Genomic DNA, 19,545 nt, shown 5'->3' on the forward strand with positions numbered 1-19,545 from the left:
AGCTTAAAAAAAAAAAAAGCTCAGCCTGGTGGTTCAGAAAAGTACTAAATACATAATGACTCAACTATTTAGTTCTATGTATGCAGCTTTCAAATAACCATGTCCCAACAGTGTTATGAGAAAAGTATCCCCCTCAGATGCACAGCAGACTGGTCCTTATTTACTCAATGCACAGCACTGGGGAGAGTGAATCTTTTTTCATGGGAAGGTTTTCTGTTCCAATATAAATACCACCTAAAGTTTCTGAGTCTCCAGACTAACCTGGTGATGTAACAAAGAAAAGCCTTAAGTCCCATTCTCCCTAAAGAAAACAATTCACGCACAAAACTTACTCTGTTGACATGAAGACTACTAACCAATACTTTAGAGTGACATATTACAGCTCTTAAAAGTAAACAAACAGTAGGAACAAACACTGACAGGCATGTTTCCCTTTATTTTGAAAAATTAATCAGTTCTTTGGTAAGTTTATTTTTGGGTGGATGGGAAAAAATTTCATGAAAAAGACCCTTCTTTGAACAAAAATATTGTGAAGAGTGCTTTGGCACATCTTGACTTTTATCTAATAATCAGCAATGACAACCTTTTTTTTTTTTGGCACTAGGGACTGAACTCAGGGGTCCACCTCTGACCTACACCCCTCAGCCCTATTTTATTTTGAAACAGGTCTCACTAAGTGGTAGAGAGCTTCACTAAGTTGCTGAGGTTAGCCTCAGACACAGACCTCGGGTCTCAGCCTCCCAAGTATTATACAAGCATGTACCACCACACCCAGCTAATGACAATCATTCTGCTCCAAAAATATGTGATCATGTGAAGAAATGCTTCTTTACAGGAGACAGAACAGACAGGTGTATTGGCTTTAAGCAAACTTTCATCAGTCTTGTGCTTTGGGTCTGTACCTTTAAGTGGCAGAATCCTTACCTATTTAAGACGCAGAATTTTTTTTTAAAAAAATCACATAAACTCTTTTATGCTTCTTAGCAATAGAAGCCATAAAACTCAAGACAACACCATTATCATCACTTTGTATAAAGTTTTATTGCAACTTCTGAATCAGACCATGATACTGGCTTCAAAACACTAATTTTGTGGTCTTCCATTTGTAGTTAGCTTTCTTGATTTAATTTTTAGAAACCTGTCCCTCACACTCCAAAGATCTACTCTACTGAGCCCTGGCCTGTTAGGTGAATCTTTTTAATCTCTTCTCTCTCAAAGAAAGAGGCAGAAGTCACACCACTCCAGTTTCTGTAGACACATCAGGAATAATACCCTTCTTTTTACTTAAGGAATGATGTTATATAGTATGCGAAATGAAGGCGACACTGCTCTTTAATCTTTACCCCGCACAAAACAAAACCTGTGGGGTTGGTTCCGTAGAAACCCCAAAGATTGGCGACAAAAGATTTGCATCTATAACTGTCCATAAAAATACCAGAGCGAAGGCACCCAGAGGAAAAAAACTTTACCTAGTTTCAAGAAACACCCTGCACTCCTCCAGCTCCTACGGGCTTTGGTGGAGGATGTCCCTTCTCCAGGCCTGTGCTGTGTCTCTGAGGAAAAGTGGCCGGGCCTCAAAGCCAGCCGGGGATGCAGCTCCGGGGCCAGCGCAGGACCCTGGCGCTCGGTCCGCACCCAACCCCGCGGCTCCGTCGGACACACCCCCCTCCACCCCGCGTTTCCCAGGAGGTGTGGGCGCTCAACTCCTTCGGCGCGGCCGGGGGGCCCGGAGGGGAGGCGGCCCAGGCCTGGGCTCCCATTTTGGCGGACAGGGAGCTCAGTCCTCGGGCGGTGCGATCGGGAGCGTGGGAGCGCGCGGAGGCGCCTCGGGAGGCGGCCGGAGGGGTCCCTGGCATTCGGGGGCGGGAAAGACCCGGGCAGCGCGGGTCACCTGCGTGCGCGTCGCTTTTTGTTCCCGGGCGGGGGGCGGCGGGGGAGACCCCTCAGGACAGCCCGCGAGGGGTGTCCGTCCCCTCTGGGGGCCCAGGACGCGGCGGAGGCCTCGCGCCGGCGGGAGCCCCGGGCCGCCGCGGGCCGCGCACGCCGGCCGCCACCCCCCAGCCCCTCCGGCGCGGCGCGCGAGGCGTGGGACCGGCTGGGAGCGGTGGAGCGGGCCCCCGGCCCCGGAGGCGGGAAAGGCCCGCGGCCGGGGGCGGGCGCGGCTCGGCGGCCCCGAGCGGCGGCGGCGCGGCCTGGCGAGCCCCAGGGCCCGCGCGCGCCCCCCGCCCCGCCGCCCCCTCCCCGCGGCCGCCCCCTCCCCCGCGGCGCCGCTCACCTGCACATGGTCCGCCATTTTGCTCCATTCATGCTCCTCGCCGGCCCCCTCCCCCCGGCGCGCACCTCGGCCGGGGCCGCCGCCGCCGCCGCCACCGCGCCGCCGCCGCCGCCGCCGCCGTCGCGCTGCGCATGCGCGCTGGGCCGTGGCTGGCTCGCGGCCTCCGAGCCTGCGCAGTGCGGCCGGGACGGCGCAGGGCGCGCGCGACGTCAGCCGCCCCGCGACGCCGCCGGGAGGGGGGCCGCCGCGGAACAAAGCTTTGTTTACATGGCGTTAAAGGGGCCGCGCTCGCTCGGGCGGGCGCGGTGCGGGAGGGGGCGCTGCCTTCTGCGCCGGTGCGGGCGAGGAGGGCTCCGGGATGGGGCCGGGAGCCTTCCCGCCTGGAAACTCTGCGCCCCGGAGCGTTCCGCTCTGCCCACGTGTCTGCCCCTTGACCTGCGCTGGGACGCCCCCGCCCCTGACCAGCGGAGCATCTCGAGGGTGGGGGGCTTCGGTTGCGCTCCTGGCCCTGGATCCTACCACGACCACCCCCTAGCATCCCCAATACACTACTCTCAACAGGGTCGGATTTATGTTTGCCGACTCAGGGGGATCAGGGCCACTGCTCTTTGACCTGGGTTTCACCACTAACCCCAGTAGTGATTTTCTTGTTTTCTCTTCTTTTCTCCTCCATCAACAGTTACGGAAACAGCTGCCAAATAGTGATAGTGATCCATGCATACAGAAGGCACCGTTTTAATCTTAGGAAAGCGCTTGTGATATTAATCTGTACTCTAGGCTGCCTCCTGCGAGGGGTCACAGCTGGGAGAGGCGGTTGTGATGAGGACCCTCGGGGTAGTGAGTGGAAAGCCATCCCTCTGAAAACGGCTAGATCAGTCCCTTCCCGCTGTGGCCACTTCCAGCCTTTTCCACTCTTAAATTCCCAGTGTTAAAGTTAATGCCGGTTGGCTCCTGATTTCCATTGGATTCTACTCTGGCTTTCATTCACGGACCCAGTAGGATTGGTTATTTGAAGTTTGCATTTACTGGGGGCCACCACGTGCGATGCAAATGATGGTGGCAGTGAATTACACACCCTCTCTGTTATGGGTATAGTGGATTGGTGCTCAGTATTTCATTTCATGGTCAGCCCTCCTCCTAGTATGTCTTCCTGGTTTGCAAAGGCAGGACAAGCAAAAACTACATTACCCAGACTTCCTTGGTTCTGTATACTAGCTAGACCCAGTCAAGTGAGACCAACTCAGAGATTTAAGAGGCAGAAGTGGGACAGGAGGGGTGTGGTGTGTGTGTGTGTGTGTGTGTGTGTGTGTGTGTGTGTGTGTGTGTTATACTGGGGATTGAGTCCAGGGGCATGCTACCTCCAAGCTACACACCCAGCCCTATTTTTATTTTTATTCTGTTTCAGAATAAAAATAATAATAATTAAAAAAAAAATCCTAGCTTGATTAGAGTCTCACTACCTCCCGAGGCTGGACTTAAACTTGCAACCCTCCTATCTCAGCCTCCCAAATACTGGGATTACAGGCCTGTGCCACTTTGCCCACCCAGTCTTTTGGTTTCTGTTAGTGGGTGTGTGTTTGTGTTCAGAACAACCTTTCTGTATTGATCTTTAGCTCCATGAGTGTATAGAGGCAGGGGTGGTAGGGTCACAGGCTTCCTGGACTTGTGTTGCTCTATAGTACTTTAACCAATTGCAATGGCCATCTTTAGATTCCCTGCTTGACCTATTTAATAGAGGTCACAGCTTCCAGGCCCTGATCTCTGCCCACCCCCTACTCCCTTAAAAGTGTTTCTCCCTTTCTCTTCCTCTTCTCAGAATGGAGCCTTCACTCATCCAATACTTGCAAGCCCTGTCGAATCTGTATCTAATATATGCCCCAGTCTGGCTACCTCTTTTTATCTCCGCTGCTAATACCTGGTCAAAGCTGCCATTACATTTCTCCTTGGCTCCCGTATTAGATTCCTAACTAGTTTCCCTGCTTCCTGTCTTGCTTCTTGATAAGGTGTTTTCCATACAGTTAGAGATTAAAATAATAATACAGATCATTTGATTAAAATCTTTAAGTGGAGCCGGGTGTGGTGGCCCACGCTTATAATCCCCGCACTTGGAAGGCTAAGACAGGAGGATCGAGCAGGTTTGAAGCCAGCTTCGGCTGGTTTAAGAGACCCTGTTTCCAAATAAAATATAAAGTAGGTCTGGGAGTGTAGCCCGGAGGTAGAAGGGTTCCATCCCCAGTACCACCAAGAAATAAATAAATAAATAAATAAATAAATAAATACAGTAAAACCCTTAAGTGGCTTCCCATTGCATTTGGAATCCAAACTTTGCTACGGCCCAACAAGTCACACAATCTGAACTTCATCTCTTTTATGCAGCCTGTTGTTCACAAGACTGGTCATTCTGGCTTTCTTGCAGTTGCAATTGTGTTATTTTATAGGTCCAGTTTTCCAAACTGGGTTCTCTCTTTTAGTAAACAGTCCTATATCCACAGAAGATGACTTCTACTTCTTCTACCACTACCACCACCACCTCTCCTCCTCCTCCTCCTCCTCTTCCTCCTCCTCCTCCTCCTCCTGGTACTAGGGATTGAACCCCCAGGGGCATTCTACCTCTAAGATACACCCCCCAGCCCTATTTTTTTATTCTTTATTTTGAAACAGGGTCTCACTAAGTTGCAGAGGTGCCTCACTAAGTAGTTGAGGTATTTGAGGCTGGTTGTGAACCTGAAATCCTTCTGTCTCAGCCTCCCAAATACTGGGATTACAAGCCTGTGCCACTACGCCTGGTTCTTAGGGGGATATATTCTAAGACCTCCAGTGGACACCTGAAACTGCAGATAGTAGTGAACCCAATATATGTTGTGTTTTTCTTATGTATGGTAAAGTTTAGTTATTAAGTGGGCACAGCAGTCGGTGTGATGGCACACACTTGTAATCCCAGTACTTGGGAGGCCGGAACAGGAGGATCCCAGGTTCGAGGCCAGCCTCAGCAACTTAGTAAGGCTCTCAGCAACTTAATGAGATTCTGCTTCCAAATAAAAAATAAAATAGTGGCTGGGAGTATAGCTAGGAGGGTAGAATGCCCCTGGGTTCAAACCCCAACAGCAACACACACACACACACTAAAAATAAAGTAGGCAAGTAAGAGATTGATAACCATAGGCACAACAAAATAGAACAATTATAACAGTTCATTGTAATACTTATTTGTAAATTGTTTATTTCTGGAATTTTCCATTTAATATTTTTGGACTCTGGTTTCTGAAACTGCAGATAAGGAAGGACCACTGAGCTGGGACAAGGAATACACTTGATGGAGAAAGAATTGGGTTAGGAATGAATCTTAGATTGGTGTGTGTGTGTGTGTGTGTGTGTGTGTGTGTGTGAGAGAGAGAGAGAGAGAGAGAGAGAGAGAGAGAGACAGACAGACAGACAGACAGACAGACAGACAGACACTGGAGATTGAACCCAGAGGCATTCTACTTCTGAGCTCCATCCCTAGCCCGATTTTATTTCTTATTTGGAAACAGACTCTCACTAGGTTGTGGAATGGCTTTGCTCAGTTACCCACGCTGGCTTCTAACATGTGATCCCCTGTCCCAGCCTCTCAAGTACTGGGATTCCAAGCGTGCACCACCACACCTGGCTCAGAGACTGGTATTTTCTTTCTGCCTCCTACACTCAGGAACCAATGTGGGTGGGCCAGGCAGGGATGAGATGGTCAAGAATTCCTGCTCATTGTTTCTTTGCCCAGTGCAGCATCCTTCAGAGGCCCATACCACCTCTCTGCCCACACTATACTTACTTTCTTGTGTGCCCCAGGCTGCCCTTGGATAGCTGCCCTCACCTATAACCTCGTTGGGGTTACCTAATCCACACATCTGCCCAGATGCAGTCTCCTCTGGTCCTTCCTCTCTTGCCCCCAAAGGAAGGTGCTTAAACCTTGTTATGTTAAAGATTTGGTTGCTAGTCACTGTGGGAGAACAGTAACAAAAAATTACAAATATCTTGGAGGTATGGTCTCTTCTCACTCCTTCTGAGAAGCCATTGTAAAGGAAAGGATCCCGGTGGCTTATAACTGAGGCACACGGGGTTCAAGGTGCCCCTTCCTTTCCAATGAAAGCAGAAAAAAGCCTAGGGTTACCCCAAAGGTACCTGCGCCCCATGTAAACCGTGAGGATCTTCTGTGTCTGTGATGCTGTTTCCTTCCCATCTCTGGTACCTGGGCATCCTAAGGTCCTCTAACTCTGTGCATCTCTGCTGCATCTAGAAGTGACACCTCAGTCCCTGCTAACAGGATTCCCCTGAGCAAGACACTTCAGGGGCCCCCACTTCAGGGGCCCACAAGCCCAGCCAGATGAAGTTGTACTTGACCAACGACAGGTGTGTTGCCCTTGTACACTACTGCTATGTTCTTCAGACAATGTATATGGAAGGAGGACTTTTCTGGTTTCCAAGGGCCAGGGATGGGATACGGGCAGCTGGATTCCCTGGGGCTCAGGCCTCCAGGTTTAAAGTTTCGAAGGAATCTGGTAAACTTGGGCGCCCTCCTGTGGTTCTGGGTGGAAAATGACCTGTTGACCTTTGGGGAAGGAGACCTGGGAGGTGGGAGGAACATCCTCTCTTGCCTAGCTCCTCAGAGTGCGGTCTAGCCCATGCACTAGCAGCATCAGCACCTCAGGGCTCGCTCCAGACCTACTTCATTGTAATCTGCATTTTTTTTTTGTACTGGGGCTTGAACCCAGAGGCATTCTATCTCCAAGCTACACCACAAACCCTCTTTTTAAAAAATTATTTTTGGACCAGGTGTGGTGGCACTCACTTATAATCCCAGTATTGGGAGGCTGAGACAGGAGTGTTGCGGATTTGAGGGCAACCTTAACAAGGTTGCGAGACTCTTGGCAACTTAGAACCTGTTTTTATTGTTCAAAACAATAAAAAGGGCTGGGGATGTAGCTCAGAGGTAGAGTGTCCCTGTGTTTAATCCCCAGTACACCCCCCCAAATATGTATATATGAATATATACATAAATACTCTAAATACACATTTACATATAACATATATAAATAAGTATATATAGCTGTTTAGAAATAGGGCCTCACTAGATTGCTCAGAGTCTCACTGAGTTGCTGAGGCTGCGCTTGAATCGAACATCCTCCTGTCTTAACCTTCCATATGACTGGCATTACAGTCTTATGCCACCGCACCACTTTTACCAAGATCTGTACATCAAAGTTTGAAGGGCACCATTCTGGCAGCCCTAAAGATGACTCTAAGCATGCTTTTCACTCTAGAAGCCATAGACCTCACAGCCTCCAGGCAGCACTGACTCCCCTTAGGGACTCTAGAGACAGGTAGGCCACACCCACTTGGGTACTGATAGCCTCTTTCCAACATAAGTTTTCTCAGGGCAGCATGCAAGGTTCTCCTCTGGGCTTTGGGTCCACCGGTTCAAACTCCGGCGATGGGGCTGAGGGCCGTGGGGTGGAGTGACTCAGCCCCCAGAGCCATCTTATTCATTTTTTCGAGCTGTTTTGGTTTAGTACGTGGCGTATGGTGTGTGCGGCTGGAGGCCTGAGCTATGTACAGCTTTGCTCTCCTCACCAGGGCAACGGAACCTGTGGGAGCGGAAATGCGCCCAATTATATAAGCACTGCTACGGGGCTGACCCCAGGAGTGTTCATCGAATTCTCAGTTTCCCCCGACAATTTTGTACAGTGCTTCTATCCAGATTGCCTCTTCAAGCCATCTGGCTCTACGGTAATTTCTCCGTGGAGCTTGGCTTTCCCCAGAGCAATGTGTCTTCTTGCATGGAGTCTGGGTTTCATTTCGGGGCCTGGCCCAACACTGTAGTAGAACTCAGTAGCCCTGGGCTCTACTCTCCCCATGCCAGCCCCAGCCTTGTGACCTCGGGCAAAATGCAAAGAAATGTGCTAGTGCCTGGCCTTCCTCACCGGAGAGTCTGCTGGTGAAAGAGTGCATCTGGGAGCTCCGGCAGCTAGGAAGCTTCGTAACTTAAGTTCCAGATGAAACCTAAGTGTCCTTCTGGTGCTCATGAGAGCTAGGAAGAGTGAAAGCCAACAGCTGAGATGTACCTGTAGAGTAAGTCCTTTCTCCAGAGGGGATATCCATGTTTCTAGAATCTTCCCAGAAGTGGTGTGTGTTGTTGGTGGGCAGGAAATGTTTCCACATAGTGGAACAGGTGCGTGTGTGCGTGCGCGCGCGTGTGTGTGTGTGTGTGTGTGTGTGCGTGTGTGGTATATGCAGCTGAAGGCCTGAGTTTTGCACAGCTTTGCTGTCCTCACCAGGGCAGCGGAACCCCTGTGGTAGAGGATGGGCCCAGTTATATAAGCACTGTGTGTGTACAGTATGTGGCTAGGGTGCCCGTGTGGGCATTCATGTGTCTTTGTAGTGCTGTGTGTGTGGTTCAGCTCTTAGCTCGGTTGAGCGACCTGGGTTCTGGTTTGGTGGCCGTGAAGGAGTTCCTCAGATCTTTCACGTCTCGGTTTCCTCCCGTTGCAGTGAGAAGGCCGTGGTGGTTGATTCCTAAGGTCTCTTCCTGCTCTGTCAGCTCAGTACTCAGTCTGGGCCTGGGGCCTTCAGTCTAATTTGGTTTCTGGGTCTCTGTTCCCGTGGACCAGCCAGACTCCATCCCAGCTTCTTTACCTGAGTTGCTGCTCAGCGCAGAGCTAGAATTTGGCCTTTTGGAAACTGTGTCATTCACTGGAAATGCAGGAAGTTTGAGCTTGAAACTTACTCATCAAAACAAAACAAAACAACAAAAAAGAACACACATACACACACACACAGAGCAAGAAACCACAGGGCCTATCAGCCTATCATCATCAAGCAGACTAGAATAGTGCAGAAAACTCTAGGCAGAGAGGAAATGAACTTGAGAGAAGGGGGAACACGGGCCGAGAAGAGAGGAGAGAGCGCGGGTGGGAGCGGCAGCGGGACAGAGCTGGTGCCGGGCGGCCATGGTCAGGATGGAGGCGGCGGCTGTGAAGCAGGGCATTCTACACCTTCAGCAGCAGCAGACTTTTGGCAAGGTAGGAGCTGAGCTGGAGCTGGGCAGAGCAGCCTAAGGAGCTGCTAGAAATTCCGGGGGTGGAGGGAAATTTAATAGCCTCAAACCCTCGTGTCCCCCGAGTTAGATGGGAGCTCTACTTGGAAGGGCCCCTTCCTTGCTTGACCCTTGTCTCCCAAACCAGGCCTCAAACCAGTCCCCAAGTTGTGCTCGTGGCTGAGGGCTGGGGGGGGGGCACAGGCGAATCTCTTGCTGTGTTGACTTCTCATGGGGACTAAGTGAGGGGACAATTCAGGGGAACAGTGGTGGTTCCTCCCCCTCCCACACCTAGGTGGAGTATCCTGGCATAAAGCTTGGGCTAGGGCCCCGGGGCCCCCATTTGTCCAAACTCCTCCTCCTTCCCTGGCCTTCTCAAATGAGGAAGTCCTTTTCCTCTGCTGACCCACACCCTGACATACACGCCTCTCTCTCCCCCTTTCATTATCCAACCTGTCAAGCAGTGGGGTGGAAAGTCCAGGAGGGTGGTGGGAAGCTCCTGGAGCTAGGTCCTTCCTCACGATTCCCACACAGTGCCAGGGCCTCGCCGCCCTCCTCCTTCCGTCTCTGGGCTTCTGTGACTCAGGTCTTTCCTCCCCAGACAGTGCCTTCCCTGCGTGCTGCAATGGGGTTCATTCCTCTGCTGCTTCTCTCTGCAGTCCCTGTTCGTCTGGCAGGCCTCTCTCTCGGTGGCTTGAGGCCGATGTCCTGCTTTCTGATTCCGATGGTTATTTCCTGTGGCTCCCAGCTCTCTGGTGAATGTTACCTCTCCCCCCCCATCTCCAAGTTCCCCCCTGTCCCTCTCCCACGGTTCCTCTTCTCTCCTTTGGTTACCATCTCCATCTCTGGGTGGCTTCCTCTCCACCTCGACCTCCCATGCCTGGGTTCAGAAGTGGCGCCGGTTTGTAGCTGTGCTGTATGGAGAGTCGGGCTGTGCCCTGGCGCGGCTGGAGCTCCAGGAGGGCCCTGAGAAGTCTCGTCGGGGAGAGGCCGCCAGGAGGGTTATCCGCCTCAGCGACTGCCTGCGGGTGGCTGAGGTGGGCAGCGAGGCCAGCAGCCCCCGGGACACCAGCGCCTTCATCCTGGAAACTAAGGAGCGCCTGTACCTGCTGGCAGCCCCCACTGCAGAGCGCAGTGACTGGATACAGGCCATCTGCTTCCTGGCCTTCCCCGTGAGTCTTCCAGGGCTGCAGAGAGGGGAATGGGCAGACACGGGAGGAAGCGGTAGATACATCCTGTGAGCAGATAGTAGACGAGTCAAGGTCAGGATTGGGGGCACTATCTTGGTGGAGAAGACCCCAATCCAGAAGGCAGACTAAACCAGCACACTGGGTATGCCCTGAACAAGAACTGGACCTGGAGGGGGCCTTGGGATGGGTGCTGGTGGCCACACCTGGAACCTCCTTCCCAGGGACAGAGGAAGGAGTCCTCTGGGCCAGAGGGGAAGAGCAGCTGGCCCTGCATGGAGGAGAATGAACTGTACAGCAGCTCATCCACAGGTGAGGGGCAGGGCTGCAGGGTGCTGTCCCCGGGTGTGGGTGAGAGGAGGTGTGGTGGCTGTCAGCCCGCCAAGTCTTCCTGCTTTGTGGTTGCCTTGCACCGGCAGGCCCCCTTATCAGCCTTTCCTGCTGGCTTCTGGGTACTGCAGGAGGTGGGGAGCCTGGCCCGCCTTCAATGTCTCCCCTGGCTCACTCTGTCTTGCTTGGCCGCTGCTGGTGGGCAAGGCTGGAGACCTAGGTCAGGATATTTGCTGGGAGCTGAGCGATGGTCTGAAAAAGAAACTGCATTCTCTCTGGGCTTGTCCGGTGGCTAGGGAGCTCTCTGTTGAGAAGGCGGTCTCTTCCTCCTTGTCTCTGTGCCCTCTGGACTGGGGCTGTGGGGAGCTGGGGGACACTGGAGAAACTGTTCCTATAGTTTATCTAAGCTGCCCCCCCCCCCCAGCACAGTGTAGGGGCATGGCCAGGCTTCACCTGCAGCTATGACAGCAGAGGCCGGTTCAGCCCCCCCCCCCCGCCCCCTCGGCTGTGGCTATGACAAGAAGGGTTCCGGCCAGGTTGGAGGCAGGTGTGGAGCCTTCAGCTGGGGTTAGGGCACAGGGATGGTGGCTTTCCTAGAGACCTGGACTACTCATTTAGAACAGGGAAGCGTGGAGGACAGCTGTTTACCATTAGCTGCCTTCTCTCTCCTCTCGTCCCCAGGGGTCACCTGCAAGGAATTTGCTGTGATCATGAGACCCACAGAAGCCAGTGAGCGGTGTGGGCTCCGAGGATCCTATACTCTCCGGGCTGCGGCCAATGCCCTGGAGCTGTGGGACGGCCCTGAGCCAGGCGCCCAGCTGTACGACTGGCCCTACAGGTTTCTGCGACGCTTTGGGAGGGACAAGGTGAGTGAGGGGCTGAGCTGGGGCAGGTTGGGAGAGGATGGGTAGAGAAGAAAGGGAGGTGGTTAGGGAAGGGCAGAGGGGCATGAAGAGTAGATGGGAGGAAATGGGCAAATGAGGAGGAGGAGGGAGGAGGAGGAAGGAGGAGGGAGGAGGAGGAAGGAGGGAGGAGGAGGAAAGGAAGAAGGGAGAGAGGGAATGCAGGAAGATCTGCAAAACAGTAAAACAGTAGAGATGGTAGAGAGATAACCCAGGAGGGAAAAGTGAAAGCCAGGGAGGTCAGAAGGAGACAGCATTTGTGGGGGAGGAAGGGAAGGAGGAGAAGCAGGGAGAAGTTAGAGGTTTCCTGAGGGTAAACTATTTGCCCAGTTCCATGCTTGAAGGGAGAGGGAGAGATGAAGGGACTGGTGACAGGGAAGTCCTTGCTTATCAGGAAAGAAGTGAAGGGAAGAGGAACCCAGACTCTGGAGGGAGGAAGGCTGGGGTGGTTCCTGGACTGAGAAGCCAGGGCCACAGGTCCCCGCTGGGGGTCCAGGCCAAGCGCACTGCCCTGTGGCCACCGGTAACCTCCTTTCCCTCTATCCCCAGGTGATGTTCTCCTTTGAGGCTGGCCGGCGCTGTGTCTCTGGAGAGGGCAGCTTTGAGTTTGAAACTCGCCAAGGCAACGAGATCTTCTTGGCCCTGGAAGAGGCCATCGCTGCCCAGAAGAACGCAGCCCCTCCAGGGCCCCCGCCCCCGCCCCCACCAGCTGCAGTGTCCACAATGCCCCCGGCACTGCCCCGGCCCGAGAGCCCCTACTCCCGGCCCCATGACTCGCTGCCACCACCTTCGCCCAGCACCCGGGCACCCCCCACAGGCCCCGAGGGGGAGTACGCGGTGCCCTTTGATGCTGTGGCCCGTGCCCTAGAGAAGAACTTCCGGGGCATTCGGGCAGGCCCTCTCCCACTCCCGGCCGATCCTCTGTACCACAGCATCCAAGAACCCACGGCCCCTCGGGCTGACCACATATATGATGAGCCTGAGGGCGTGGCCTCCTTGTCTCTGTATGACAGCCCACAGGAGCCCCGGGGTGAGGGGTGGAGAAGGAAGGTAACTACCGAAGGGGGTCCCGGCGCCCCCCAGCAGGACTTCTCTGTCTGTGGCTGGCCACAGGAAACCGAGTATGACAATGTTGTACTTAAGAAAAACCCGAAGTAGCTGGGCGGCTGGTGTACATCTGTAATCTCAGTGTTTGGTAGGCTGAGATAGAAGGATCACAAGTTCAGACTTGAGACTAGTCTCAGCAACTCAGTGAGGCCCTGTTTCAAAATAAAAGGGTGGTGGTGGGGTGGGGGTATAGGTCAGAGGTAGAATGGCCCTGGGTTCAATCCTCAGTACCCCCATTCTCCCCCAAAAAAGGCTTGTAATAATGGGGTTGCTGAGCAAAGGTCACCTGTGTGGGTTGGTTAGAGGTTGCAGAGGAGGGGAAAGCCTGCCTCCCCTTCTAGCTTCTGCCCATGAGTCTCCTTGGCCACTATGACCAAGCTTCTGCCTCTGGAGTCCCAGGCTTGGCCGGATGCTGGTCCCTCCCACACCCTGCTGAGTGAGTCAATAGCCCAGATCAGGAAGAGTGCCCCGCGAGACCCACCCTCCTCCTACTCTTTTCCACTTCCTCCTTTCTTTCCTGAAGCCCAAAGGGAACTTGGGTCATTTAGGGGAGAGGACAAAATACTGTCTACAAATTGCCCTGGCTTGTGTAGGCCTCCTGCCCCTTGATGTCCCCTTCCCGGGATAGCCCTGGTTCCAGACACCCATGAGGATGGCTGCAGCTTTCTGCAGGTTTCAGATTTTTCTATGGCATTAAAATGTTTCTGAGTTATTTCTGTGTGGTGTGAGTGCTGAGGGTGGGGTGGGTTAGATATCACTTGAACACCGTGCTCAGCTGCAAGGTGTTCTGAGGCCTCCATGGGGCCCCAAGCATCTGTCCGCTGGGGCAGAGGCCCATAGAATTCGGGGCACACTGAGAAAGACCTTTCTTGTTTTAGTCTGTTTTCTGTTGGTATAATGGAATGCCACAGACTGAGTGCTTTATAAAGACAAGAGGTTTATTTAGCTCAAGGTTCAGGATGCTTAGAGTCTGAGAACATGGTGCTTGTATCTGCTCAGTCTCTGGCCAGGGACTGCTTTATTGCATTGTAACAAACATGGCCAGATGAAGAGCAATCCAGCCAGAATGCTCATTTTGATGATAGAGTACTCCCCTGATAGCCCATTAATCCATGAATGGCTTAATGCAGTCTTGAAGGCTGAGCTCTTTGACCTAGTCACCCCATCTCAAATATATTAACATAGGAATTTAGGGATTAAGTTTTCAGCACAGGAAATCCGAGGGACACATCAAAACCAGAGCAATGTTCAAACATGGCCACCCTTTGCTAGAATAGGTCCAGAAGCAGAAAAATGGTGGGAGATGTGTTGGCATTGGTGGGAAAGCTGGACTGCAAGAAAAAAAAGGATTGGGATTTATTGAGCCTCTTTGGCACTAGGAAGGGGGCTCTTCCACTCTGTGGCCCTAGCTAGTCCCTTTTCTCCCCAGGGCTTGCCTGGTGTGTCACCTTGTCACAGCAGAAGGGTTATTTCTCAACTCAGGATTGGCTGGGTCCTGACTTACATGACAGAAAAGAATTTCAGCACGTGTCAGTCAGAGATTTATTTTGGAAAGTAGAAAATGCACATTTGAGGGAGAATGCAGGCCATTCCCCCAAGTGAGGGAGGCCCCTCGGGAGTACATGGCTCTTTTTATAGGGGACTTTTGTGAGGGTGGGCAGGAGGAGGTTTGTGAGGATGCCCTCAGTCTGGTAGTCACATAATTTAGGGTGTTACATCAACCTCTAGGTCCTGACCGTCATGGTTTTATCAGGACAGGCATGTCCATTTTGTTAAACTGTTGAAGGACAGCCAACATTGCCTAAGGAGGTTCCTCTTTTGTGTGGACCCCTGTTGTCTGATCAATAGATACCTTCCTGAGCATAGTCAATAGAAACTTTTGGGTGTCAGCAGCCTTGTCTCAGGCTTCTATATCACTATACTTGGGAGGCTGAGACAGGAGGATTACAGGTTCGAGACCAGCCACAGCAAGAGAGTGAGTCTCAGCAACCTAGAGAGTGTGAGAAACAATTTATATCTTTTCCGTCAAAGGCATAGCTTGACTTGGGCTCCATTGTGTAAACCGCCATTGTGTAACCTTATGTGTGCTTGTATTTTTTTTTATTTTTTTTGGTGGTACTGGGGATGGAACCCAGGGACCTTCTGCCTCCGGGCTACACTCCCAGACCTATTTTATATTTTTCATTTGGAAACAGGGTCTCGTAAGCCAGCAGAGGCTGGGTTCGAATTTGTGCAATCCTTCTGTCTCAGCCTCCCAGGAGGGGGAATTACAAGCGTGTGCCACCACAGCCCAACCCGGCTGTGTGTTTGCATTTTTGTAAAGATTACATTTTCTGGAAATTGTGAGTGCCAGTCCCTCCCCCGGCATCCCCTTCAGCCAATGGTATAAAGATTGTGAGTGTCTCTGTTCCCACCAATAGGAGCACAGCATAGACACCCCCCCCCCCCCGGCTGAAAATAAAAAGCCCGGTAAGTTTCCTCCATCCCTTTTTGCAAATAGTAAAATTCAGGTCGAGCGTGGTGGAACACGCTTGTAACCCCCGCGTTTAGGAGGCGGAGATAGGAGTAGGTTCGAAGCCAGCCACGCTGACTTAAGAGACCCTGTTTCCCAATAAAAATATAAAATAGGTCTGGGAGTGTAACCTGGAGGTAGAAGGGCTTCCAGGAACCCCAATACCACACACAAAAAAGTAAAATTTCAAATATGTGTCTTTTTTTCTTTTTTAACGACGCCATAAAAAATTTGCTTCTGACAAAAGACTCCGTTTCAAAACAAAAAGTAAAAAGGACTGGAGGGGTAGCTCAGAGGTAGAATGCCCCTGGGTTCAATCCCCAGTGCCATAAATAAATAAATAAATAAATAAATAAATAAATAAAGTTAGATTTTCCTTGTTCTTTATATCTCCTTTCTATCTATTTATTTCATTGCTCTCCTACCTCAACATGAGGGGTTTGAACTGCATGGGAACCAGAGCTCTTCTTCCAGGTCTATAATTCTCTCTAGGTTCTTGGGACCCCTAGATTCCCTGGTACCCCATTTTCCCACAGGCTGTGTTCTTGTGGTCTCTCCTCTCATTCTTTTGCAGAAAAGAATGTTCATACATTTCTGATATAAGCTTAGCCAGCCAATATTATGGAGTGTCTGTGTGAGCGTGTCTGTGTGAGTGTATGTGTGTGTGCACGCGTGGTGGTGATGGTGGTATAGACAGCTCTGGCTGCAAGCTGCTCAGCTGTCTGTCCTGAGAGGGAGATGTGAGCGCCACAAGAGGGAAAAGAAGGCCCCGAGCTTCAGAGGAGGTAACTTGAGATTTGAGAGACGGAGAAAGCCTTCACATCAAAGGTGGTGTTTAAGGTGGATCTTACAAGTGGGGAGGTGTTTGATGGGCATGAGCTGCACATTCTGGGTAATAAGAACATGAATGAAGCTGTAGGGTAGGTAGGAAAAAGAAGTAGGTGTTCAGAGAGGAGGGAAGACACGGCAATCTACAGGCAGTTCCTGACTTCCCATTGTTTTTATTTTATGATGGTGCAAAAGCAGCACACATTCAATAGAAACCATGCTTTCTTGAATTTTGATATTTTCGCTAGCTAGTGTTTTTGGCTTGATTCCCTCAATCAGTGCTGGTCGGGGCAGTGAGTCTCAATTCCTAGTCAGCCCTGTGATCAGTTGGCAGGTTAGGTGTATTAAATGCACTTTTGACTATTTTTATGTTTTATTTTATTTTCTTGTATTTTTTTTTTTTTTTTGTGTGTGTGTGGTGAGGGTGGAACCCAGGGGCTTTTCTACCTCTGGGCTATGCTCCCAGACCCATATTATACTCTATTTGGAAACAGGGTCTCACTAAGTTTCTGAGAGCCTCACTAAGTAGCTGAGTCTGGCTTTGAACCTGCGATCCTTCAGTCTCAGCCTCCCAAATGCTAGGATTACAAGTGTGGACCACTATGTCCGGCTCTTATTTTATTTTTTATTTTTATTGATGCATTATAATTGTACATCATTGTGAGATCCAAAGTGTTACATAAATACTTGCACATGTCTCTTGGCGTATTTCCCTAAATATCTGTCTTGGTAAACATTCTCACTGTTATAAACCAAAGTACCTGACTACACAACTTAGAGGAAGAAATATTTATTGGCTCACAGTTTTTCTTTGGGATTCAGCGTTCAGTCCATGTGAGACTGGCATATGTGGATCTCAGGGTATGGTGGTAGAAAGTGGAGATGGGGGTGTGTGCTCTTTACATCATGGAGCCTGGAAACAGAGGAAGTGCCAAGCAAATAAATAAGAAAGGAGATTCAAAGACACAAACACAATCTCCCATGGCCATGCCCCCAAGGTTCCCCTTCTCCAGCCACACCCTACCTGCCTAGGTTACTGATGAGATCACAGCTCTCATGACTTAGCTATGTTAACCCTGAACTCTTTATATTTGACCATTCTTATATATGACTCTTCTATATCTGACCATTACATTCTTCCCTTGGCCCCTGAAAAGCCCATGCCCAGTTCAGAATGCAAAAAGTCTTTATTCCAACTCCAAAAGTTCCCAAAGTCTTAAGAGTTCCAGCATACTTCAAAAGTTCAAAGTCCCAAGTCTTCTCTGAGACTTAAGGTAGACTCTTGGCTATGTCCCTGGTTCATGGCCAGCCTCAGCTACTTAGTGAGGCCCTCTACAACTAGTAAGACCCTGTTTAAAAAAAAATAGAGCTGGGGATGTAGCTTGGAGGTAGAATGCCCTTGAGTTCAATCCCTGTACCACAAAAACAAACAAGCAAGCAAACAAACAAAAAACAAAGCAAGTCACACATATCTAATGTATAATAGCAAAGAGTAAACATTTGAATTCCAAAAGGGAGGAATAAGGCCATGGAAAGAAGGAATTAGACCAAAAGTATTGAAATCCAGCAGGGCAAGCATTTGATCCTGCAGCTTCATTGCTGGCGTCCGGGGCACATGGTGGTGAGATGCGCTCTCCAAGGGGACTTGGCAGCTCTGCCTCTGTGACCTGGTTGATTGCAATGGATGTCGTACTGGCTTTCCAGCCTGGCTCCATAGCTTGCGCCTTGCAGCCTTTCCTCACAGTTGTACATTTCTGGCATTTCTAAATCTTGAGGCTTTTTCTTGCAACTTTGCCTTCATCTTTACAGCTTCACATATTTCTCCATTTCGTCCTGCTTGCAGGGATTCTGACCCTGCCACATGTTGCCTGGCTCCCCTGAACTTCCTTTGAACTCTTGGGGAAAGACTTCATGACCTGTCTTTTTTTTTTTTTCTCCAGCAAAGCAAGCATTATGTGAGCAGCCAAATCAACCACCAGCGGGAAAGGTAGTCATGCCCTCTCCAATCACTGCCACTGGGCCTTTTTCAATACTGGCTGCTGCCAGCTACTTTTCTTGGTTCCTCACTTAAGCTTGAATGCCCTGACCACATTCCTTTCTTTGTTCTTATGCAAAACATTCAACCTCCCATCAGTCCTTTTATTTTCTTTGATGACACCATCTCTCTGGGTCACAGCTTTACATAGGCCTTTTTGGCCAAACTATAAGTCTATAAAGTATCTCTGCTTTGCTTTTGATTTCCGAAATTCATTGTACAACTGTCTGAATGCAGACAGTAATATCCATAATGCAGTTTGGATATTTTGCTGTTTTGAGATCTCTTTTGCCAGTTTAACCAGTCCATATCTTTAAATTTAGCCTCACACAAAGTTTCAGGAAATATGGGCAAAATGCCAATAAGTTCTTTGCCAAAATGTAACACATGTGGCCTCTACTTCATTTTCCTATGGAGTCCTCTTCACCCTCCAAAATCTCCTGAGCATAGTCTCTACTGTCTGCCTTGCTAGCTACATTCTGACACTTCCAATTTCCTCTCACAAACCAGTCCCAAAGACTCACAAAACACACAGTCATAGCAGTGACCTCACTTTTCTGGTACTAATTTCTGTCTCAGTCACTGCTATAATTCAAAGCAACTCACTTCACAATTTAGAGGAAAGAGGGTTTATTTGCTTACAGCTTGTTTTTGAGAGTCGGGATTCAGTCTATTCAGGGTGTGTGGTGGGAAGCAGAGAAAGGAAGAGCACATGGGCTTTTCTCCTGCTCCTCACATCATTAAGGCCAGAGAGGGACGAAGAGAAGAAAGCAGGCAAAAGGATTCAAAGACAAAAATGTCACTCATACAAGCTGAGCATCTTCAAGGCCAAACCCCAGGAACCTGCCTTCTCCATCCACACCCTACCTACCTAAGTTACAACCCAGACAAACCCATTATAATAGATTAATGCACGATGAGATTACAGCCCTCATCATGTAACTATAGCAACCCTGAACTCTTCAGGGGACATTCTATATTTGACCAAAACAGTATCCCACCCCGCTCCCCTTCCTCTTTCTCCATACATGTTAGTGGCATTTTTGTTTTGTTTTTTGGTACTGGGGATTGAACCCAGGAGTAATTACCTCTAATCTATACCTCCAAACCTACTTTATTATTTTTTTGAAACAGGGTCTATTTTGCTGAGAATCCTGCTAAGTTGCTGAGGCTATTCCCTGAACCTTTGATCCTCCTTCCCCAGCCTCCCAAGTACTGGGATCACAGGCATGCATTGCCATGCTCAGCTTGTATGAGTGACATTTTTGACTTATGATAGTTTTGGTTGATGGGTTTACCAGAC

At 50.4% G+C, this 19,545-nt stretch overlaps 1 protein-coding gene across 2 annotated transcripts; it reads left to right on the forward strand.

The window, feature by feature from the left end:
• Positions 1–9,255: 9,255 nt before the first annotated feature.
• Positions 9,256–12,918, forward strand: DOK2 (docking protein 2; the record flags this gene model as incomplete). Of its 2 annotated transcripts, XM_080709688.1 has the most annotated exons (5): positions 9,256–9,327; positions 10,232–10,513; positions 10,753–10,840; positions 11,540–11,724; positions 12,310–12,918. In XM_080709688.1, the coding sequence occupies 5 exons, from the start codon at positions 9,256–9,258 to the stop codon at positions 12,916–12,918; spliced, it is 1,236 nt and encodes a 411-aa protein (XP_080565814.1). The 2 variants fall into 2 exon arrangements, with proteins under 2 accessions (XP_080565814.1, XP_080565815.1); XM_080709689.1 differs by lacking the exon at positions 10,232–10,513 and having other exon boundaries at positions 9,265–9,327.
• Between the last annotated feature and the right edge of the window lie 6,627 nt (positions 12,919–19,545).

The sequence above is a fragment of the Muscardinus avellanarius genome, assembly GCF_963383645.1.
Source record: "Muscardinus avellanarius genome assembly, chromosome: 14".
In the NCBI taxonomy this organism is placed as follows: domain Eukaryota; kingdom Metazoa; phylum Chordata; class Mammalia; order Rodentia; family Gliridae; genus Muscardinus; species Muscardinus avellanarius.